The sequence below is a fragment of the Eschrichtius robustus genome, chromosome 15, assembly GCF_028021215.1.
Source record: "Eschrichtius robustus isolate mEscRob2 chromosome 15, mEscRob2.pri, whole genome shotgun sequence".
NCBI classification, from domain to species: domain Eukaryota; kingdom Metazoa; phylum Chordata; class Mammalia; order Artiodactyla; family Eschrichtiidae; genus Eschrichtius; species Eschrichtius robustus.
The window spans coordinates 64,576,333-64,597,515 of NC_090838.1; the positions used below are offsets into that span (position 1 = coordinate 64,576,333).

The 21,183-nt window shown below is 41.6% G+C and overlaps 1 protein-coding gene across 2 annotated transcripts in view; it reads right to left on the reverse strand.

The window, feature by feature from the left end:
- Positions 1 to 21,183, reverse strand: part of M1AP (meiosis 1 associated protein) — an 84,555-nt gene that overhangs the window by 12,928 nt on the left and 50,444 nt on the right. For both annotated transcript variants that reach the window (XM_068564733.1, XM_068564734.1), the window contains exons 4-6: positions 11,383 to 11,556; positions 7,432 to 7,594; positions 6,339 to 6,480 (exon numbers count right to left, since the gene is read on the reverse strand). In XM_068564733.1, the coding sequence (XP_068420834.1) occupies positions 6,339 to 6,480; positions 7,432 to 7,594; positions 11,383 to 11,556 (479 nt within the window). The remainder of the gene's footprint in view (positions 1 to 6,338; positions 6,481 to 7,431; positions 7,595 to 11,382; positions 11,557 to 21,183) is intronic.

The window sequence follows — 21,183 nt, forward strand, 5'->3', positions numbered from 1 at the left end:
CCTAGAATAACTAGCAAAGCTGAAAAATATACAGAAACCATTTGTCTGAAGGCAGTGAGAAGGTGCTGAGACAATAAAAGTGAGAGGTGGCTCAGTCTCTGGAGAAGGAAGAATTCAGAGGTGAGGGAGGTATTGCAATTGCTTTTATCCTGAGGGCATATGTTTATTCTGAGTTGGAGGGAGTGGGGGTGGGAGCTGAGAATCTAGGATTTGCACCTCCTGAGGCACTTGTAAGGGAACAGAGAAACTACCAGAACTTTCTGGTGGAGACTTGAAAGGGGTAAGATGGGTGCTCAAGCCAACTTCTCACTCAGCACATTTGCCAAATACTGGGGCTGCATGGAGCAGAGGACAAAAACACCCAAGGAGAAAGCCTCTAGAAGTAGAGCATTTTAGCAGACTTGGGAAAGAGTGATTAGAGTTGGGATCGTCCGGGGGGAGGGAATACACATTATAGACCAGGTTTTCAGTGGAAAATCCTAGAGGGCAAGGAGCAAACCAGGGGTAGATTGACCCTTAGCAGGACTGCAGTCCAACCTTGACTCAGCGTAGCTCCTGAGTGGAAAAGGATGATTTGCCAACACTCTATCTGCTTAGTGCAGGGCAGGATGAACCCTCTCAGAAGAGGCCAACACCAACTGGAGCCTCTACAATTTATTTAGACACAATGAGTATCTTTCACCAAAATATTACTGGGTTCACCAAAAGACAGGACCACATGTCTGAAAACCAAATGAAGAAAGAGACAATAGAAACAAGGCCACAGGTGATCCAAGTGCTGAGGTTAGCAAAGTACCTTAAAATAACTATGATTAGTTTGTTCACGAAAATAGGTGAAAATATGGAGAATTTCTCCAGAGAATTAGAATCCATAAAAAATAAACAAATGGAATTTGTAGAACTACTAACCAGCCATTATGTACAAATCATATGCCAGATATATGCTACATGCTTTACACATGTAATATTACTTAATCATCTTAAAGACCATGTGAGGTATATTTTACGTGAGGTATATCTGTTTTACATGTGAAAGGGACAAGGGTTACTAATATGTTTGTCATGCACCTTCTCCATTTTTTTCCTTCTCTCCCACTCCACTTCTACTCATGAAAGGAGAAGCTGTGTGGGTTCTATTGCTGGATATTTTAAATAGGTGGAGAGAGACAGGACCTAAGAGGGAGGGGATTATGTCAGAGAGGCTAAGTCAATCTATAGAATATATATATATATATATATATATATATATATATGGCGGAGAGAGGAAGAAGATAGAGGAACAGGGACTGGGGATACAGACAGAGTTTTAGTTTTTGGGTGTGCGTGTGTGTGAAAGGCTCTTGGAACATCTCCAGGTTAGATATGATTGAGGAGTAGAGGAAGAAAATTTGAAAAATGTCATTGTGGGTAATGAACTATTTCCTCTTTGGCGTTCTTTGAAAGCACACATAAGTTAATTTTAAAATTACTTTTTGTCCTCTGGGTAGTGCTTCTTTACATGCCATTTATATAGAGACAAAACCACATGGGACCACTAGATTTGTTAGGGTTACAAATAGATAAATACACTGAGGCTTAGCGAGGTTAAGTATATGGCCTGACTTCACACAATTGGGAAAATATGAAGCTGTCAGGAACCTAGGACCATCCGAGCCCAAAGCCCATGCCTTTCACAGACAATACAAATTACACTTTACCACAACAGATTAGAAAACTGCCTGGCCTTGACTCCCAACAAAGAGAGATAACAAAGGGAGAATTTCTACTCTAAACCTAAATTTGACTAAGGCTGAGGAATTAGTTGGTAAAATGGGGAAGTGGTAGAAATTTCAGGAAAAGGCAACCACGTTTTCCTGGATTCTGGGTAGGCAAATTTATATCATAGACTTTTTTTTTTTTTAATACATTTTATATTCTTTTTTTTAAAAATTTTTATTTACTTATTTATTTATGGCTGTGTTGGGTCTTCGTTTCTGTGTGAGGGCTTTCTCTAGTTGCGGCAAGTGGGGGCCACTCTTCATCGCGGTGCGCGGGCCTCTCACTATCGCGGCTTCTCTTGTTGCGGAGCACAGGCTCCAGACGCGCAGGCTCAGTAATTGTGGCTCACGGGCCCAGTTGCTCCGCGGCATGTGGGATCTTCCCAGACCAGGGCTTGAACCCGTGTCCCCTGCATTGGCAGGCAGATTCTCAACCGCTGCGCCACCAGGGAAGCCCTATATCATAGACTTTAACCAAAATCATAGGATCATATATTTAAAAACTAACTGAAATATGTTTGTCTCCAAAAAGAAATAGAACACACAAAGGTCTAGTGATAAATATAGCCATCCAGAAAGGCTTCATTGCAGAAGCACCATTTGAGCTGGGTCCTTCAGAATGAGATAGAATTTGAACAGATGGAGATAGGAGAAGGGACAACATGAAAAAAAGTTCAAAGGTAGGGCAATTTAAAGTTTGTATATTAATTTGGTTGGACTGTATGATACAGGAAGGGGAATAATGGGAGACAAGAATGGAGTTTGAATACCTGGTTGAGGAATACACACTTTAAGTATGATTAATAGTAAGCCACAAAATAGCTTTAAGCTGAAGACTGGCAGGACCATTGCTGTGTTTCAAGAATATTAATCTGGTGGCAGATTGGAAAATGGATTGGGAAGGGGAAACACTAAAAGCATTGAGACAAGTTAAGAGATTATTGCAATATTAAAGGGAGGAGGGAAAATGAGGGAAATATAAATTAAAGGAAAGAGAGAAAAGAATACGTACAATAGATGCTATGGAGTTAGAGCAGGCAAGACTTAAGTCATTGGGTGAACAACATGTGATAGTTAGGGGAATGCTTCAAGAAGATTAATCTGGTCTAATGAACAGGGCAAATTAGAAGAGGGAGAGATTGGAGGTAGGGAAGCTAATTAGGAGTTTACTGAAGAAGTCTTAGTGAGAACAAGCAGCAGGAATGGGAAGGAAAGGACAGTTACAACTTATGTTATGAGAAAAAATTTGATATGACTTAGTAATGAAGTGAGTGTAAAGGGAGAGAAGGCTGAAAGTGACTGAGGTTACAAGCCTGGGTGAGTAGACAATGGTGGTGCTTCTATTAACAGAAAGACAGAAGTTAGAATGAGAAGTTAGCTGGAGGGGAAACAGGACAACGAGAAACAGAAGTCAAGAGATTTACCCGGGGAACTGATTACATCAGATTTTCAAAGAACATGTGAAAGAGGTTTAAGAAAGAATATAAAACCAAGGATGGACTTAAAGAAGTGCTGAAAACTTGTAAAAATAGGATCTGGAAGGTTAAAATGCTAAATAAGTCTTGTCACATAGTAGGGACTACAAAAATATTTGTTGTTGAATGAATGAGCTGAAGCTTGTGAAGAATTCTTCCCTCCATAACACATCACCTTTCAGGCTTTTTGCTGCTTGGAGATGTCAAGTGAGAAGCAAGAAGGAAGAGCCATTCAAACACGATTTTGCTTCTTCCTTTTCTAGGAAAGGAGAGTGGTCTTTGATCTGGATGAGGTGAAACACAAGAAGCACAAGATGGGTAAGGAGCTACTACAAGTACCTAGTACTAGTTTAAGTGAATTCAAGTCCAGTGATGTACAGAAGCTTGGGGTGCTAAGTGAAGGGAGAAGAATTAGCCTCAGTGTTGTGATCTGTGTTTATCTGGCTACACCTGGAGTAGGAATTTAGGCAAGGAGTTAGAAGTATGAGATATATAGTCAACAGAACTACATTCAACTACATTCTGACTTGGCCACTTCAGTGGCTGTGTGACCTTTGTTAAGTCACTTGATCTCTTTAGACTTCAGTCTTCTCCATCTGTAAAAATGGGGACAACAATCTATCTCACAGAGTTATTGTGAGAATTAAATGAGGTAAAGTATGAAAAGCACTTGGTTAAGTGACTAGCTCTTAGTAAATGCTACTGAAAATCAGTATCTTATTAGACATGGGTCAACCACATACTTGTGAGTTTCCATGAGAGAGGAGTGATAGAGAAGAGGTCTCTTTGGCCCCTACAGCTGTACCTGGCATGTAGTGCTCAATAAATTTTTGTTGAATAAATAAATAAATACAAATTCTCAAACCCCAAGTTCAGAGGCAGAGAGACTCTGATCTCATGTAATATAAGCCAGGATGGAAGAGAATACTCTTTCCCATCCCTACTATAAATTATTATGGCTACATAATATTTAGCCATAATAGTTTATAGTACATACTGTAAACTATTATGGTTCATTGTTTGGCTGAATTATTGTTCTTCTAACTTTTCCCCTATTTCAATTTAACCATTCCTCTATTTAGGACATTTAAGTTGTTTCCAGTTTCTTACCATTGTAAATAACACTGAGATAAACATGCTGGTACCTATATCTTTGCTCCTTTTTCTCATTGTTTTCTTGGGCTATATTCCCAGTAGTGGAATTGAAGTGTTGAAGGGTACCACTTTCCAGAAAATTTACACTCCCTCTAGCAGTGTATTAAAATGCAACTGTCTGTTTAAAATATAATGTACTGGGCTTCCCTGGTGGCGCAGTGGTTGAGAGTCTGCCTGCCAAAGCAGGGGACACGGGTTCGAGCCCTGGTCTGGGAGGATCCCACGTGCCGCAGAGTGACTAGGCCTGTGAGCCACAATTGCTGAGCCTGCGCGTCTGGAGCCTGTGCTCCGCAACAGGAGAGGCCGCGATAGTGAGAGGCCCCCGCACCGCGATGAAGAGTGGCCCCCGCTTGCCGCAACTAGAGAAAGCCCTCGCACAGAAACGAAGACCCAACGCAGCCATAATTAATTAATTAATTAAAAAATAAATAAAATAAAATATCATATACTATAAGAATGTACTGAAGCCCCATGAGAGCAATTTCTCCCGAGTAGACCTCCAAGATCCTGAGGAATTGGGTAGAGTATAGTAAATGGAGCTCTTGGGCTTTAACAGTTAGGAGGTATCCGTTGTCTCTGCTCTGCAAAGGCAGGAGACGGGTGTTCTTCAGATAGGAAACAGGAACTCAGTGGGTGGACCTAAAAGGGAGTGTGGGCTTTGAAACAGGAAAAAAGAAGTCTGCTTCTGATAGTGAAAGAGACACATTACTGTGCTGTCTTGATCTCTCATATCCTACTGGGTCAAACTGTTATTCTATATCCACTTAGCAGTCATACACGTCCTTGAATTGTATTTGCAATTGTTTTATTTTGCTTTCTAGGTGTTGTATTACTGTTTCATGTATATGCTCTTTTAGTTTTTTCATTTCAGGAAATGGTAACTCAGAAACCAGGCAGTTATTTGATACTTCGCTATTCCTCACCCCCTACATCCAATCCTTCACATGCTCTCTTTCTCTAAAATACTTTAATTGGTTTAGTTTTCTCCTCTTGACTTCCAACATCCAAGTCCAAGCCACAATCATCTCTTGCCTAGACTACTGCAGTGTCCTCCTACCTCATTTTCTTGTTTTCATTTTTCTTCTGAAAGTTCATTTCCAAATTTTTGCACAATTAATTGTTTAAAAACTTAAATAGATGATGTCATTTCTAATGATTTCTTTTTGTACGTAAAGCCCCAAGTCGTTTTTGGACTACAAATCTTTGTATGATTTGACCCCTGCTCACGTTTGGCTCCTCACCTTTTGGCTCTCTTGGTCCTTGCTCTTTTTGTTTCAGTCACAATGGTCATTCCACTCTTGATTTGAGGATCAGCTCTTTCCGGCCTTTGGGTCTTTGCACATGCCTTTCCCTGCACCTGGAATGCTCTTCCTGCCACCCTTCACCTAGCTAATTCCCATTCATTTGGCAGATCTCAGTTTAATTGTCACTTTCACAGAGAGGCTCTCTTACAGCAACCTCTTATTTTCCCTCATAAACTTCTCACAATTAAGAATATACATATTTAATTCTGTCTCTTTCATTAGAAAGTTTCTTGAGACCATAGATAATGTCTATCATAATAGACTGAATATCTAGGGCTTAGCACAATGTCTGGCACAGACTAAGTGCTCTTCATTGAAATAAACCATAATGTCCAGCACAGTGACAGGAAGAAAATAAGGTTTAAAACATAGTTACTTAAGGAAAATTCCCTGTTGCCATTTAAATGTACAAAATCAGGGATTTTCAAGTTTAGTGTCATATAACCGAATTCAGGAATTATTCTCTATAGTGTGAAACCAACAAAGGCAAGTCATATTTAATCCACATTTCAGAGTATGTCCAGTTTTTCCCTGTCCTCTGGAAGACTGGGACAGGTTTGGGATCAGGGCAGGATTAATTAGCTGCTTCTCTGTGTTGGGTACTTTAACACTCTTCCTCTTCTTCACTGGGTGACATGGGTACTCACCAGTAGGCTGTGACACAAAGCATGGAAATGCTGCTGATTTGTTTCTAGCTCATCCCATTCCAGCTGCCAACAGCTTGTGGGTCTGAGGATGAAGGGGAGTCCATATGTCAGTGATTCGCAGACCCCACTGGATTTTAGAGCCCTGGGAAGAGACAATGGCAGTGAAGGTCTCCTCAGAGATATCCAGAGCCTCGACGCAGATCCACTTAAATTTAGCTTAAGTATAAGACCTTATTGTGAAATCCTTTAGGTTAGGGCCTGTGAATTATTCACCTTAGTATGGCTAGCACCTATCAGGGTATGTGGCACACAGCAGAGTCTCAAAGCCTGTTAATCAATGAATGGAGCAGCCATCATGAGGCCTCAAGACTCTGATGGATATTTCCTCTCCTGAGCTCATTCTGTCCCATTCCTGCTGCAGCGACCACATTACACAATACTATGCTAAACATCTGCATCCCAGGCCTAGTTTTTCCATGGCAAGGTGCTGACAGAAGACACATTTAAGAAGAGGGTGCATTTAAGAAGGTTCCCCAGCAGCATCCGTGGTCACAAATCCATGGACAAGCTTACTCAGATAACTGTACATGGGTACCATGATAGGAACTAGGAAGCAGTAAAAGTGGTCTTTGTCATCATTGCTAATTCCACCCTGGAACTGATTCTTCTGGAAACAGGAATTCTAGTACTTAAAGAAATGGGAAGGTGGGGTAGATCCTATGTGTCACTTGCTCCTTGAAGGTCAGATCTCTGTCACGATGGTATTCAATAAACATTTACTGAATGGATAAACATCATTCTGCTGATCTTTTTTTTTTTTTTCCTCTGCCTTCTCAGAGGCTATCTGGATTTCCAGTCCTCATCCAGACTTCAGAATATCCTACTGAGGCACATCTTCCACAATCTCCTCATTCATCTCCACATACTAAGCAGCCTGACCTTACTCTTTCATGCCCATACCTGTAGTTGCTGCTTTGGAACTGACTCCCTGCTGCCTGACACTTGGGGATGCCCTTTATCTCTGTTCTTCCTAGCTGTGGAACCAATAAGAATAAATATTTGCATGGACGGGAGAGGTTCTCTTGGGCCATACTTGATCACCCGGAGCTTGTAACGAGAGGCTGATGACTGGGAAACCATCTGGTAGAGGGTACTGAAGTCTCCTTTGGGGTCATCCATTCTCAAGGAGCCATCAGCTGTTCCAGGGAGCAGGGATGGGCTGAGAAGTCGCTCTTGGAGATCACATTTCAGGCACACTACAATAAAAACGGCATTGGGGGAGGGATTGTTTGTCACAAGTTACTTCAGGCTATACGATTAAGAGAGAACATCTGCCACCCAATTCCACCTCCACCCGGCAAGTAAGGGTTGGGAGGAGGCCAGGGAGTGGACAGAGGAAAGTACAGTTGGTTTGGGAAGGCAGAGCAAGTCTGGAACAGTATTGCTCTACACAACAGGTAACTTATTTTCTGGGTGTGGCATGATTTTTTTCTTATTTTACTTCTGGGCTGGCTGAGCAGTTGCCTCGTAGTGAGAGATCTGGCTTGTGATCGAGTCTGAGAGGAACGTGTGTCCTCTGCGGAGGAGGCGGCTAACACTGAAATATGCAGGGCCTTTTGGCAATCACAGAAGGAAATTTTGCCCCTCCTGCTTCCCTGTGGCTAAGCTTTGGCAAGACTGCAGGTCCGATGAAGGAAGAACAGGAAAGCAGAAGTCAGGCAGTCAGCTGACAGCTACTGCTTCTCTGTGAGCTCTTCTAGGGACATTCGAGGGAGGGAGAGGAATAAGTTCCAGAAATAGTTTATTTTTTAATTCCCCAAGTGAATAGAATCTTCTGGGCCTTGGAACATGATTGTGGCACCAGACAACAGTTCTGAGGGGGCTTCAACTAACTGTGTACGGGTTATTCATCTGCTTCTGTATTAAGCTTTTGCTCCAGCAGGTACATTCACATGTCACAGTGTACAATGTTCTGTTGCACTAGATTTGAATCCTTGATATTATGAAGGTTTTAAATAAAATGTATATCGGGTTTAAATACTGTTAACAAACTATGAATATATGAGTGCTGCGTACTTGTGAGAAGGCTAGTAGTTGATGTCTGTGATTTATGAAATGACTGTAGTAACTGCAACATGAGGTAAAAATGAAAGTAGAAATAATGTAGAAAAAATAGGATGCCAGAATAGATGTCAGATCTAGCTGGCCCTCCTGGGCCTAGCAATCAGACCTAGACATCAGTTCTGGGTGAGACAGCTCTTGGCCAGGTGTGTCCTAGAGCCCAGGAAGTGTAGGAGGGACTTTGCCTAGGACTCCAGCTTCCCCTCGTTTCCTCTGTGCCTGGCTGCTCCATTGTTGGGTCCCTGGGCTTTAGGACTAGATGGCTGTGCTCATCTGGCTTAGGTTCTCAACTCTGGTTGCAGTAAGAATCACCTAGTGAACTTGCAAATGGTACTGATGTCTGGCCCCTACCTCACACCAATGAAATTGGGATCTCTGGGGATGGAGCTGATATTGGTATTTTAAAAAGTTCCTCATGTGATTCTTACTGTAGCCAGGGATGAAAACTACTGGAATTGTTGTCTCAGCAATGTTCCAAAGCCGGGAAAAATGTTTTACCAGGGCTAGAGTCTAGAACCAGGTATGCTTCTCACCACTCAGACTCAGGTGCAGAGGTGGCAGACCCCCAAACCCAAGATATGGGAAAAGACACTCAGCTGAGGTAGACTATGCACTGTGAGAAAGAGGCCTCTGAGGGAAGCACCTAGAGAGTGGGTGAAGGGCCCGAGGCAGCTACAGAAGCAGGTGGTGTTGGGTGGAGAACCTTGTAAGGAGGAGTCAAAGTGAACATCTGAGGAGCAGTCCTCAAAAGATTTTATAGTAGGAGAGCTCAGTGTTTTTGTTTGGTTTTGTTTTATTTTTTTGTAGGGAACCACATTTCCAGAAATCTACATATGGAGCAATGCATCAGTTTTGTAAACAATGGATAACTATGATGTGGTATTTATTGTGCTTGTTTAAACTCTCATGTGGGTCACACCCACCCCAGAGGAGGCCTACTTTCTCTGGACCTCATTCCAACTTATGCCTGAGCATCTGGATTCCAGTGAAGACCTCCTCAGCAGAAGAGCCTGGATCTAAGTTCTACCACCCATCCTGAAGACCTGTGGTTTCCAAAAAATAATTGCAGATGGAGATAAACATTCTGGCTCTGACCCTGGTGCTGAAAGCCATGGAACAAGGGAGGGCAAAGCAGAGAAATTCTCAACACTACCATGGGCAAATGCCATGCAACAGTAGAAGAAAGGCTGGTTGTAGGAGCTCCTGGCTTTGGATGGCCCCAGCCCTCCTAATGAGAGATGTGCTCAGCACGAGGCAGCCCCTTTGCTCAAAATCGCCCAGCATGAGGCAGGTTGCATAGTAGGTAAGGGCCCAGGCTCTGGAAGTGATAGACTTGAGTTTGATGAATGTCCTCTAGGCTGAGAGTAGTCAAATGTATAAAATATAGATTTCTAATCCTAAGGGTTAAGAATGGGATCTGGAGTTGCCTGGCTTCAAATTCTGGCTTGACTATTAATTTTCTGTGCAGAAATGTTTAATTTCTCTGTCTCAGTTTTCTCATCTGTAAAACAGGGATAACATTATATTTATTCATTTTAAGACACATTTTTTTTCACTTACTAACAGCTCTATATATGTCTTGCAATCACCATCGACCAGACAGGCACTCTTAACCCTTACTTACTACTCTAATCTAAAAGAACTCTCTCAGTAAGAATAAAATAATATTTCTAAGTGATAAAAAAGCAATGTGTCACATTTAATTGGCATTGTTTTTCTTTCTCAGTGGTATATAAAATAATGGTGTATCTTATAATGGACAGCATCTTAGATTCAATGACATATGGTAATAGTACCTGCACCATGTTGTTGTTATGAAGGTGAAAGGGGATAATGCAATGAAAGGAGTTAACATAGTGCTTGGGGAAAATAGATAAGAAGTGAGCAATTGGTACTGTTAGTCTCGGACAAAGTTCGTGGAATGGAGGTCCTGGGAAGAAGATTTTACACACAAAAGAAAGACAGTAAAATCAAGGTAAGTTGTTAAAGGCATCCCAGGCCCTAGATTGAAATGTGGGGGAGGGGGAGGGAGATTAAGAACCCAGTGGCTATCCCCAGAAAGAAAGGACCAACGTGTGTCCTCCCCTTTGGGGATGGAAGTCTGCACCCATTTTTCTCATTGAGCTCCCACCCCTAAAGGGGAAGACAAAATTTAGTCTGTTCCCTTTGGAGCTGTGGCTGACTATACTGATGGGTCCATTTGCAGGCCCTGCCACTCAGGTCCTAGGCCAAGTTTCATAGGGGATGGAGACTAGAAATGGCTTTATCCCTACAATCTAGTGGGACCTGAATTAAGTAACACTGCCAGCCAGAACAATATCCAGGACCTTGCTGACATGCCTGGAACACTGGTTTGACCTCTTGGTTTCCACAATTGCCAGAACATACTTTGTGAACATGGTCTAGGGCCACTAGTTGTATTCCCTGGGGCTTGCCTCTGTAGTTGCTTTAGTTCTCCTCAGTTTGGTGTCTCCCTATTGAGAAGACCTCTATTTAATCATTTAATTTTGGTTCTTTTCCTCTCCTCACAGGCCCTATTGATATTGTCAAGGTACCAGCTTACCTGAAATTATAATGTCAATAATATCTGCTGCATCAAAAATGAAAACTTGAGAAAACATATGATTCATTGTGCTCTTATGTAGTGTAGCTGATGCCCTATTATTGAGGTGTTTAAGTCTTTACACTGAAACTAACTGGCTCTTGCTGTCTGGGCTTAATCAGGCTCAATTTTCTAACTGTGGTGGTTACTTTTTAGAAATTCTTTTCTTGCTCCTCATGCTTACATGGAGAGCATCATCCAATCCTCCTCCAATCCCTAAACCTCAGCTACTCTGTATTCTGATGACTTTCCAATCTAGAGTCCTAATCCTAGACTAGGATAATTATTATCTATATAATATGTTTTTTTGGGGTTGTGTACTTGGATTATCTCTGGCTCTGGAAATGCTGCTGAAACTCCGTGAAGGAAGAAGAAGGTGGACATGTTCTTGGTCTGTTCCATTGTTATGCAGCCAGGCTTTGAAGAAAATCTCCATGCTGACAACATCATTGTCTATAGTCTGAAGGTCAATATCAGTTCCCAGGATAGAACTCTCTGCAGAAGAAAGGGAAACAGTGGTTAAAGTGTTTAATTCTTTAATTACAAATTTTGAAAAATATAAAATATTAAATGCACCCATTTTTGGATCCATCAATTCCACCTCTAGATATCTAGCCTAGAGATGTTCTTGGACAGTACACAAAGAAACATATGCAAAGATGTTCAGTACAGCACTGTTGCGATAACGAACAATCAAAACCCCAAACAGGAAGCAATTCAAATGCCCATCAATAGGGGAATGTTTAAATAAATTATGGCACAGACTGTGGAGTATTATACAGCTGTTAACAAAGTAAAGCTAAATGTACTGACATGGAAAGCTAGGAGATAGTAAGTGAATAAAGAAAGTTCTAGGACAGATGTATGGCATGGACCCATTTATATAAAAATAAAACTGTTAGCCTAAGTGCATACATATGTATGGAAATGCCTCTTACAAAGCTCTGGAAGGCTATTATCAAACTGTTAATAGAGGACAGGAAATGGGGTAGAGTTCTGAGATACATTCACTTTTTATTATTCATACTTCTATACTGTTTGTATTTTATTGTATTCATGTATTTCTTGTATTGAATATTTTTAAAAAGTCTAGAATACAAGAACAGCCAAAAATAATATAGCAATGCAAGTTAAATACTTAGTTAACAAGGGGGACTTCAGTTTTATATTGTTGTTTCACAGTGAAAATGTATTCAGTTATTACCTCTGCTATAAAAAAATAAATTTAAAAAAGACTAAAAGAAAAAAAGATGAATTCCTGAGCTCCACCTTCTGACACAGATTATACAAGTTTGCCATTGACATACTATATCTCACAAGTGTGATTAGCAGCCAAGAAGACAGGGATGGTCTGGTGGAGTGTGATTTGATTCCAAATCTGAATGAATGAGACTAGGTAGGTGGGGTAATGAGACTTTGATGGTCTACTTCCTTCTTTAGGCAACACTAGCTCAGGAATTGGGATCTAGGTCTGGAGGTAAAGTTTGTCAGTAAAAGCCAAGTATAAGGTGATGGAGGAAGCACTGAGAGAGGAAATGAGACAAGAGCTGGAAAGAAACTGAAGAGGAACCTGATTTTTTTTTGCCTCACCATGAGGGACTCTCTGAAATACTTTTACAAAGGGCCTAAGAAAAGCCAGTTGCTCCAATGAATTAACTTCTATGTATGACTCATGGACCCCAAGGAGAAAGCTGGTTTATTTCTAGAACGACATTCCTGAGGACAAGTCTGCAGAGGTGGCAGACTCTCCACAGGAAACAAAGGGCTTCAGTCCAACGTATTGGCACCCACGCAGGGAAAGTGTGGTGAGACTTAAGTGACTTCATGTTATATTTATCGACTTATTCTGTGGCTGAAAAGGGGCACCAAATGCATTTCTCTTTGACCAGTATAATTAAAACTGTACCATCGGCTGCTCTCGCCCTCTGTGATGGACCACATTCTGCCTATGGAATGTGTATCTCTCTAAATAAAGTCGCTTTCACTTAAAAAAAAACCTCTGCCATCGTCTGTGGATTGTTATGAGGGTTCATTAGCTTACTAGCTATTTCATTCATTGCATCAAGCAATAATATTAATTATGTACTACATAGAAGATGAAATAATATACAAACGTATATGATATTCTTTGCCTTAAGGAGTTTATAAAGCAACATTATTCTTGACCATTTCTCCTTAAAATCTCATCTGCTCTACTACGTTTTCAGGTACTACAGTGATAAATATGAAGTCATTGTCAAAGAAACATTCCTCATGAGTGAAGAGAAACGTTCTTTTTAATAATGTGGAACTTATTGTGTCATAGGCAAAACAAGAAGTAATTTTTCTGAGCCTGGACTTCAACTTGAGTAAGAAGTATGGAAATGACTGAACAGCTTCTCTTCAGAGAGGCAAAATGGTTATTAAAGCATAAGGAGGCAGATATAGAACTAAATAAATGAAATTGAACAAAGGATTTCAAAAAGTAGAGAGGATAATATTGCTTCAAGTTCAAACAACAGAATTTTGGATAAGACAAATAAGTGTTTTTTTCTCCCCAGGGAAAGGGTTGAAGATTAGAAATTCCTACCATGGGCAGTACATGGGGACAATAGCAAAGTTGAGAATCTGGAAATAAGAACAATAGGCGTTTCCTCAAATAATTAAACAATAAAATCAATACAGAGTGATGAGGTCGATGAAAAACAGTCACCTTAAAAAGGAGAATGGGGATTTCCCTGGTGGCACAGTGGTTAAGAATCCGCCTGCCAATGCAGGGGACATGGGTTCGAGCCCTGGTCTGGGAAGATCCCACATGTCGTGGAGCAACTAAGCCCGTGCGCCATAACTACTGAGCCCGCATGCCACAACTACTGAAGCCTGTGTGCAACTACTGAAGCCCACGTGCCTAAAGCCCACATACTGCAAGGAGAAGTAGTCCCCGCTCGCCACAACTGGAGAGGAAGCCCGAGCACAGCAACGAAGACCCAACGCAGCCAAAAATAAATTAAATAAATAAATAAAAACCATAAAAAGAATAAATAAATAAAAAAAAAGGAGAATGGCTTACAGACCAGAGAAAGATTTGGCTAGAGCCTATGGATGGTACTGGCTTATCCAAAGAATGAATGTGTCCATTAGAAGGGGAGAGGGTTGGCCAGAAATGGAGCACAGAGGAAGGGAGCAACAGCAGCAGATGCTGGCAGCCATCATCCAAGTGTGGCTCAGAGGAGAGGGTGTGCTGGCTCAGTGAGGCATCCCGATGGCAGGATGTGTTTGTCAAGTTTCTGCTCTTCTTGGTGATTATAGTGGTTATGGTTCTTCCTCTAAAATATTCTGGCTAATACTTTAGTCTTGAGCTTGATAAGGTGACTCTATCTCTGAGAGGATGTTGATAAAATCAACTTTCTGATTCTGTAAAGCTGAAGAACCAGGCCTGAAACATGTTGCCTCTGTGAAGGAAAATGCCAATCTTCCCTGCAGACACTCCATCAATGTTGCTAAAGTTCGTTCCAACTTCTTTTTTCTCTTCCAGTTTTATTGAGATATAATCGACATATAGCACTGTGTAAGTTTAAGGTGTACAGTATGATGACTTGGCTTATGCACATCATGAAATGATTACCACAATAAGTTTAGTGAACATCTATCATCTCATAGATACAAAATTAAAGAAATACAAAAAAATTTTTCCTTGTAATGAGAACTCTTAGGATTTACTCTGTAACAACTTCCATATATGATATACAGCAGTGTTAATTATATTTATTATGTTGTACCTTACTTATTTATCTTATAATTGGAATTTTGTACCTTTTGACCACCTTAATTCAATTCACCCTCCCCCACCCCCTGCCTCTGGTAACCACAAATCTGATCTCTTTTTCTATGAGCTTGTTGGTTTTTGAAGTGTAATTGACTTACAACACTATGTTAGGTCCTGGTACACAACATAGTGATTTGATATTTCTATACATCCCCAAATGAACATCACGGTAAGTCTAGTTACCATCTGTCATCATACAAAGATATTACATAATTATTGACTATATTCCCCACACTGTACATTTCATACCTGTGACTCATTTATTTTGTAATTGAAAGTTTGTACCTCTTACCCTCCCTCAGCTATTTCTCTGCTCTCCCTACTCTCCTCCCCTACAGCAACCACCTGTTTGTTCTCTATATCTATGACTCTGTTTCTGTTTAGTTATGTTTGTTCATTTGTTTTGTTTTTTAGATTACACATATAAGTGAAATCTGACAGTATTTGTCTTTCTCTGTCTGACTTATTTCACTTAGAATAATACCCTCTAGGTCCATCCATGTTGTTGCAAATGGCAAGATTTCATTCTTTTTTTTCTATGGCTGAGTAATATTCCTTTGTGTATATATATCACATCTTCTTTATCCATTCATCTATTGATGGGCACTTAGGTTTCTTCCATGTCTAGGCTACTGTAAATAGTGCTACAATGAACATAGGGGTGCATATATCTTTTCAAATTAGTGTTTTTTCTTTGAATAAGCACACAGGAGTGGAACTGATGGATCATATGGTAGTTCTATTTTTAATTTTTTGAGGAAACTCCATACTGTTTTCCATAGTAGCTGCACCAATTTACATTCCCACTAACAGTGCATGAGGGTTCCCTTTTCGCCACATCCTTGTCAACATTTATTATTTGCTGTCTTTTTGATAATAGCCATTCTGACAGGTGTGAAGTGATTGTGATGTTGATTTGCATTTCCCTGATGATTAGTGATGCTGAGCATCTTTTCATGTGCCTGTTGACCTTCTGTATGTCTTCTTTGGAAAAATGTCTATCTAGGTCCCTTACCCATTTTTAAATTGGGTTGTTCATTTTTTTGTTTTTTTAAAAAATTTATTTATTTAATTTATTTATTTTTGGCTGTGTTGGGTCTTCATTGCTGTGCATGGGCTTTCTCTAGTTTTGGTGAGCAGGGGCTACTCTTCGTTGCGGTGCACGGGCTTCTCATCTAGGTGGCTTCTCTTGTTGCGGCACAGGGGTTCTAGGCACACGCACTTCAGTAGTTGTGGCTCGCGGGCTCTAGAGTGCAGGCTCAGTTTTGGTGCACGTGGTTCGTTGCTCCATGGCACGCGGGATCTTCCCGGACCAGGGCTCGAGCTCGTCTCCCCTGCATTGGCAGACGGATTCTTAACCACTGTGCCACCAGGGAAGCCCCGGGTTGTTCGTTTTTTGATGTTGAGTTGTATAGGTTCATTGTATATTTTGGATATTAACCCTTTTTCAGATATATCGTTTGCAAGTATCTTCTCCCATTCAGTGGGCTGCCTTTTCATTTTGTCGATAGTTCCCTTCACTGTGCAAAAGCTTTTCAGTTTGTCGTAGTCCCGTTTGTTTATTTTTGCTTTGTTTCCCTTGCCTGAGGAGACATATTCAAAAAAATATTGCTAAGATTGATGTCAAAGAGCTTACTGCCTATATTTTCTTCTGGAAGTTTTACGGTCTCAGGTCTTACATTTAAGCCTTTAATCCATTTTGAGTTTATTTTTGTATATGGTATGAGAGCTCTTTCCAACTTCTTAACCTACAGGTTCTTGGAAGAGCCACAGAGCAGAGCTTCTTCCTTTGAAAAAGTTCTCAGGTAATCGCCATAGAGGTGCTATGCTTCAGATTTGAGGGGACCTTCTCAGAAACAGTCACATTATCCAAGCTAAAGACTAATGTGTAAACCAGAACACTTTAGAGAGAGAACTTCTTTTCCGTATTCTCTGTCACTGGTCCAAGCAGTCATTTCCTTGTGCCTGGATTATGGCAGTAGCCTCTTAGCTGTCCCGTCAAACTCCATTCTTTCCCCTCTGGTACTTACTACCAGTTAATTTTTCTAAAACATAGTTTCATCAGATCCTTCCTTTCCTAAAGAGCACATACTGCCTTCCTGCTGTCATTTTTATTCCCTTCACTCACTCTTTTTTTTTTTTTTTTTTTAATTTTTATTTATTTATGGCTGTGTTGGGTCTTCGTTTCTGTGCGAGGGCTTTCTCTAGTTGTGGCAAGCGGGGGTCACTCTTCATAGCGGTGCGCGGGCCTCTCACTATCGCGGCCTCTCTTGTTGCGGAGCACAGGCTCCAGACGCGCAGGCTCAGCAATTATGGCTCACGGGCCTAGTTGCTCCGCGGCACGTGGGATCTTCCCAGACCAGGGCTCGAACCCGTGTCCCCTGCACTGGCAGGCAGACTCTCAACCACTGCACCACCAGGGAAGCCCCCCTTCACTCATTCTGTACCACTTGTTACTACTCATTATTCCTCAAAACCCCCATTCTTCCCTTACTCTGTATGGCTCATATCAATACATTCCTCCTCTTCTCTACCTGTTGAGAACCTATCAACACCCCCACCCCTCCACCCCCCAGCTCAGCAGCTTGCAGAGAGCTGAAGATTAGCAAACGCCTGTTGAGTTAAACAATTGCTCCCTCCTCCTCAGCTCTCATTACTTTTTCCTGTAACTCTTCTGCTTCAACTGAGCTAGTCTCCCTGTCACGTGACTTCCTTCCTTAGTGCTTTTATTACTCTTGTCAATCCATGGCCTGCAGCTCCTCCAGATTCCAACTCAGAACTGACTTTGTCCAAGAAGTTATGCTTAATTATATCCTCCCTATTGGCTTTAATCAGTACCTCCTGGGTGTCTGTGGACTCCATACGGCAGTACTAATTATACTTGTTACTTTGTTTCTCTTGAAGGGTTTTCTTAACTTTTTTTGAGTTAATGAAAGGTGGTGGAATGTAGTGGAAAGACAAGGGTTTGAATTGTGGCTTGAAAGTTGTTAGCTATGTGACTTTGGGCAAAGTGTGGATAGCACAACCTATTTCATAGTTATAGGAGGCATAAGAAGTGAGATGATTACCTGCATGAATGGCATGCAGTAGGTCTAACAAATGGCATTTTCTTCCTTCTCTCTCATCAACAAAGTGATTTGCTCTTATAGGAAAAGAATGTGTTTTCCTTTTTTAAAATTCTTTTTTTTCCAATCACTTATCTCGGTGACTTTCTCCCTGCCACCAACATACGTAAGAACATCAACACCTGGTCCTGTGTTCCTCACAAATATAACTAAATGTACTAAACCTGGGGAATGGGAAGGAGACTTCTCAGACGTTGAAGAACAGCTTCCATATTGACTGGCTAGCAGGGACTGGTCACACTGTTATGAATTAGAAAGGTTACTGGAGTGAAGGTGGCAGCTCTGAGTGTCTGGGTGCTCCTGACAAGCGAGGAAGGCCTAGTCTGTTGCAGTCTAGCTGCAGCCGGCATTCACATTCAGTTTTTGGACTTACCCTGCCTCCCTGTGGCCATGAGCAGTGACATCCTTCACTGAGCTAAGCTTTTCTGGAAGAGGCACAATAATGGGAAAGACTAAGAAAGCCTAAAGGTAGTAAGGTAATGCCTAAAGCAATCCTTCTCAGAAGTCAACCCTAAAATAGGGTTACAAAATTGAAATGTGTTTAAAATGGGAGAATTTAACACTTTAACACATACTTACGTGTATAATGGCTATATTTCTCTCTTGACATAGAATGTCTAAAGTAGAAGCCCAGGATAACGATGCTCCTGGCCAGTCCTGCACATCCTCCCCAGTCCCACAAAGGTCTTGACCTATAGGGCAAACCTATTTCTTTCTAAATGACCATCATGTCACCCATCCTTGGGTGTTATGGATGGGCTTCAGGGGTTCTGGGAACCCCTGAAATTGTATACAATTTTGTCTATATGTGTATAGGTGTATTTTGGAGGGGTGGAGGAGGGGGATAGGACCTTAGCTTTTATCAGATTCTCAGAAGAGCTCTGTGACCCCAAAAATGTCAAAAACCACTACAGAAACTATATAATCATGGTACCTTAGCCTTCCTGGGTCAGTTTACAATCAGTGCTGTCTACTCTGTGAATACAGGAGTGGCTTCAGGATGTTAACAACTAGGATAAGAAATCAGAGCAGACAAAGTTTGCTCAGGAACAACTGTGCAGGTCATTCAACCACTGTCTTTAAATCAATAACTGCAAGGGGATAGTCTCTGACAGCTCAAAATGTTAGGGGCAGTCTAGCTTGTCTTTCGGAACTCATATGCCTCATTTGTGGTGGTAATGATTGGACCCTGGGAAAAAGGAGAAGCCCCTTGAAAGGAGGTGGCAGGGGTAGTGGGGGTTAAGGCAGCGTGTCCTCTGCAGAGAAGTGAGCACAGGACTGACCAAGTGGTGATCATCTTCCTAGGGCCCCAGTCTATAAGAGGGGTTAAAACATCAGTAGAAGTGTAATGAGATAGAGAAAATTTATTTCCCAGAACTATACCCTCCCAGGAGAGTACTGTTGCCATTCATTCATTCATTCACTTATTCATTCATTTAATTTGTCATTCAAATAATTATTTATTTAGTGCCTTCTATGAGCTAGGCACTGCTTGGTGTCAACAAAGAAAAAGACAAATTCTCTGCTTTCATGGTTTACCATTCTAGTGGGAGAACAGAAAATAAACAAATAAAACAGAAAACAATTACAGATAATAATAGGTAACTATGAAGAAAAATAAATCAGGATAAGTGTGTGTGTGTGTGTGTGTGTGTGTGTGTGTGTGTGTGAACCTTTATCTTGGCTGGCCAGGGAAGAAGTATGCTCTAAGAAGGTAATAGTTGAGCAGAGACTTGAACCAAGTGAAGGACTGATTCATGAAAACATCTGTGGGAAGATTGTTCCTTATAAAGGAATCAGCAAGGTCAAAGGTCTTGAAGTGAGCACGAGCTTGGTATATTGGAGGAATAGCAAGAAGGCTAAAGCAGAAGGGAGGAAGGGAGGACTGGCACAAACTGCTGGGGTGAAGGATGAGACCCCCACAAAGGAACACACTCATGTAACAAACAACAGGTAGTCACTACACCTATTTCTAAGAAGGGTGGGTTCCATTACTGCAAGGCTTTGGCTCTGCTTAGGGAAGTGTGCAGGACTGGGCAGAACAGAACCAGTACTCCTTTCCTTTCTCTTCCTCTTTGTAGCCTTTGGCTCCTAAACAATTGTTGAATTAGTATTTTAAAAATATTTGTTTGAAGGTGTGCCGAACTATTAGCTTGTGTGGGATGCCCACGTCTCAGCCCAGGCCTCCCACACATGCTTTCCTGTTCTGTGGTGGTAGTGGGCAGTGGTGGAAAGATGGGAGAGGAATCTGGGAGTCCCATGAGCAGAACACAAGCAGAGATCCCTCAGCTTGTAGTGGACATGCCTCTTTTCCAGCCCTAGTCAGCTACCCAGAGAGTTTTATGATGGAGGGTCAAGTTGGTGCGGCCTAAGGTGGGCTAAAAAAAAAAAAAGGCTTGACTGTTAACTAAAGAATGAAATACTAATGATTCACGATGGATGATTTACATTATTAGAGACAAAATAGGGACCTGTGGCACCTCTAGCTCTGAGACATGTCCCAACCTAATTCCAAATATTTCAGCCCTTAGTAAGAAGATGAATTAGGAAAGAAAATGTTTCCAGAGCAATTACTTTGGCTGGGAAAGTAATCTTCTCAGAATTGCTTTTTCTCAGGCCTGTGTGTTTCTAAGGGTGAAGAAGCCTGTGATTGGTGGTAGGGACTTCTCTAAGGGAAAAGCTGCACTGCATCCCCACACATCTGGAGCCGTGGGAGCAACACCCTGTGACAAGGAGTTGACAATATTCCCTGCCATCCAATCTTGCTTTTCTTTTAATTTTTGGCCGAGCTGCATGGCTTCTTAGTTCCTGACCAGTGATTCAACCCGGGCCCCCTGCAGTGGAAGTGCAGAGTCTTAACCACTGGACCACCAGGGAATTCCCATCCAATCCTGCTTTGAGATGCCTGACTTGCCCTGCCCTGGCTAGCCCAAATAGAAAGGAGATCCTGCAGGTGCAGTAAAGAGGGTCCTGGTTATGAAGGGTGTCTCTATGCCTGTGGATACCAGATGTAGCACCTTATCCACCTCTGCACCCTCAGCACTAGCACAGTGTCTGGAATACAACAGGAGCTCAGTAAGTGCTGCACTGCACAGAATAAACTAATCTTAGCCCTTCTGCTCCTAACTTGCTCTGTGACCTTAGACCAGTCACTTCATCTCTCTAAGCTCAATTTCTTCATCTGTAAAGTGG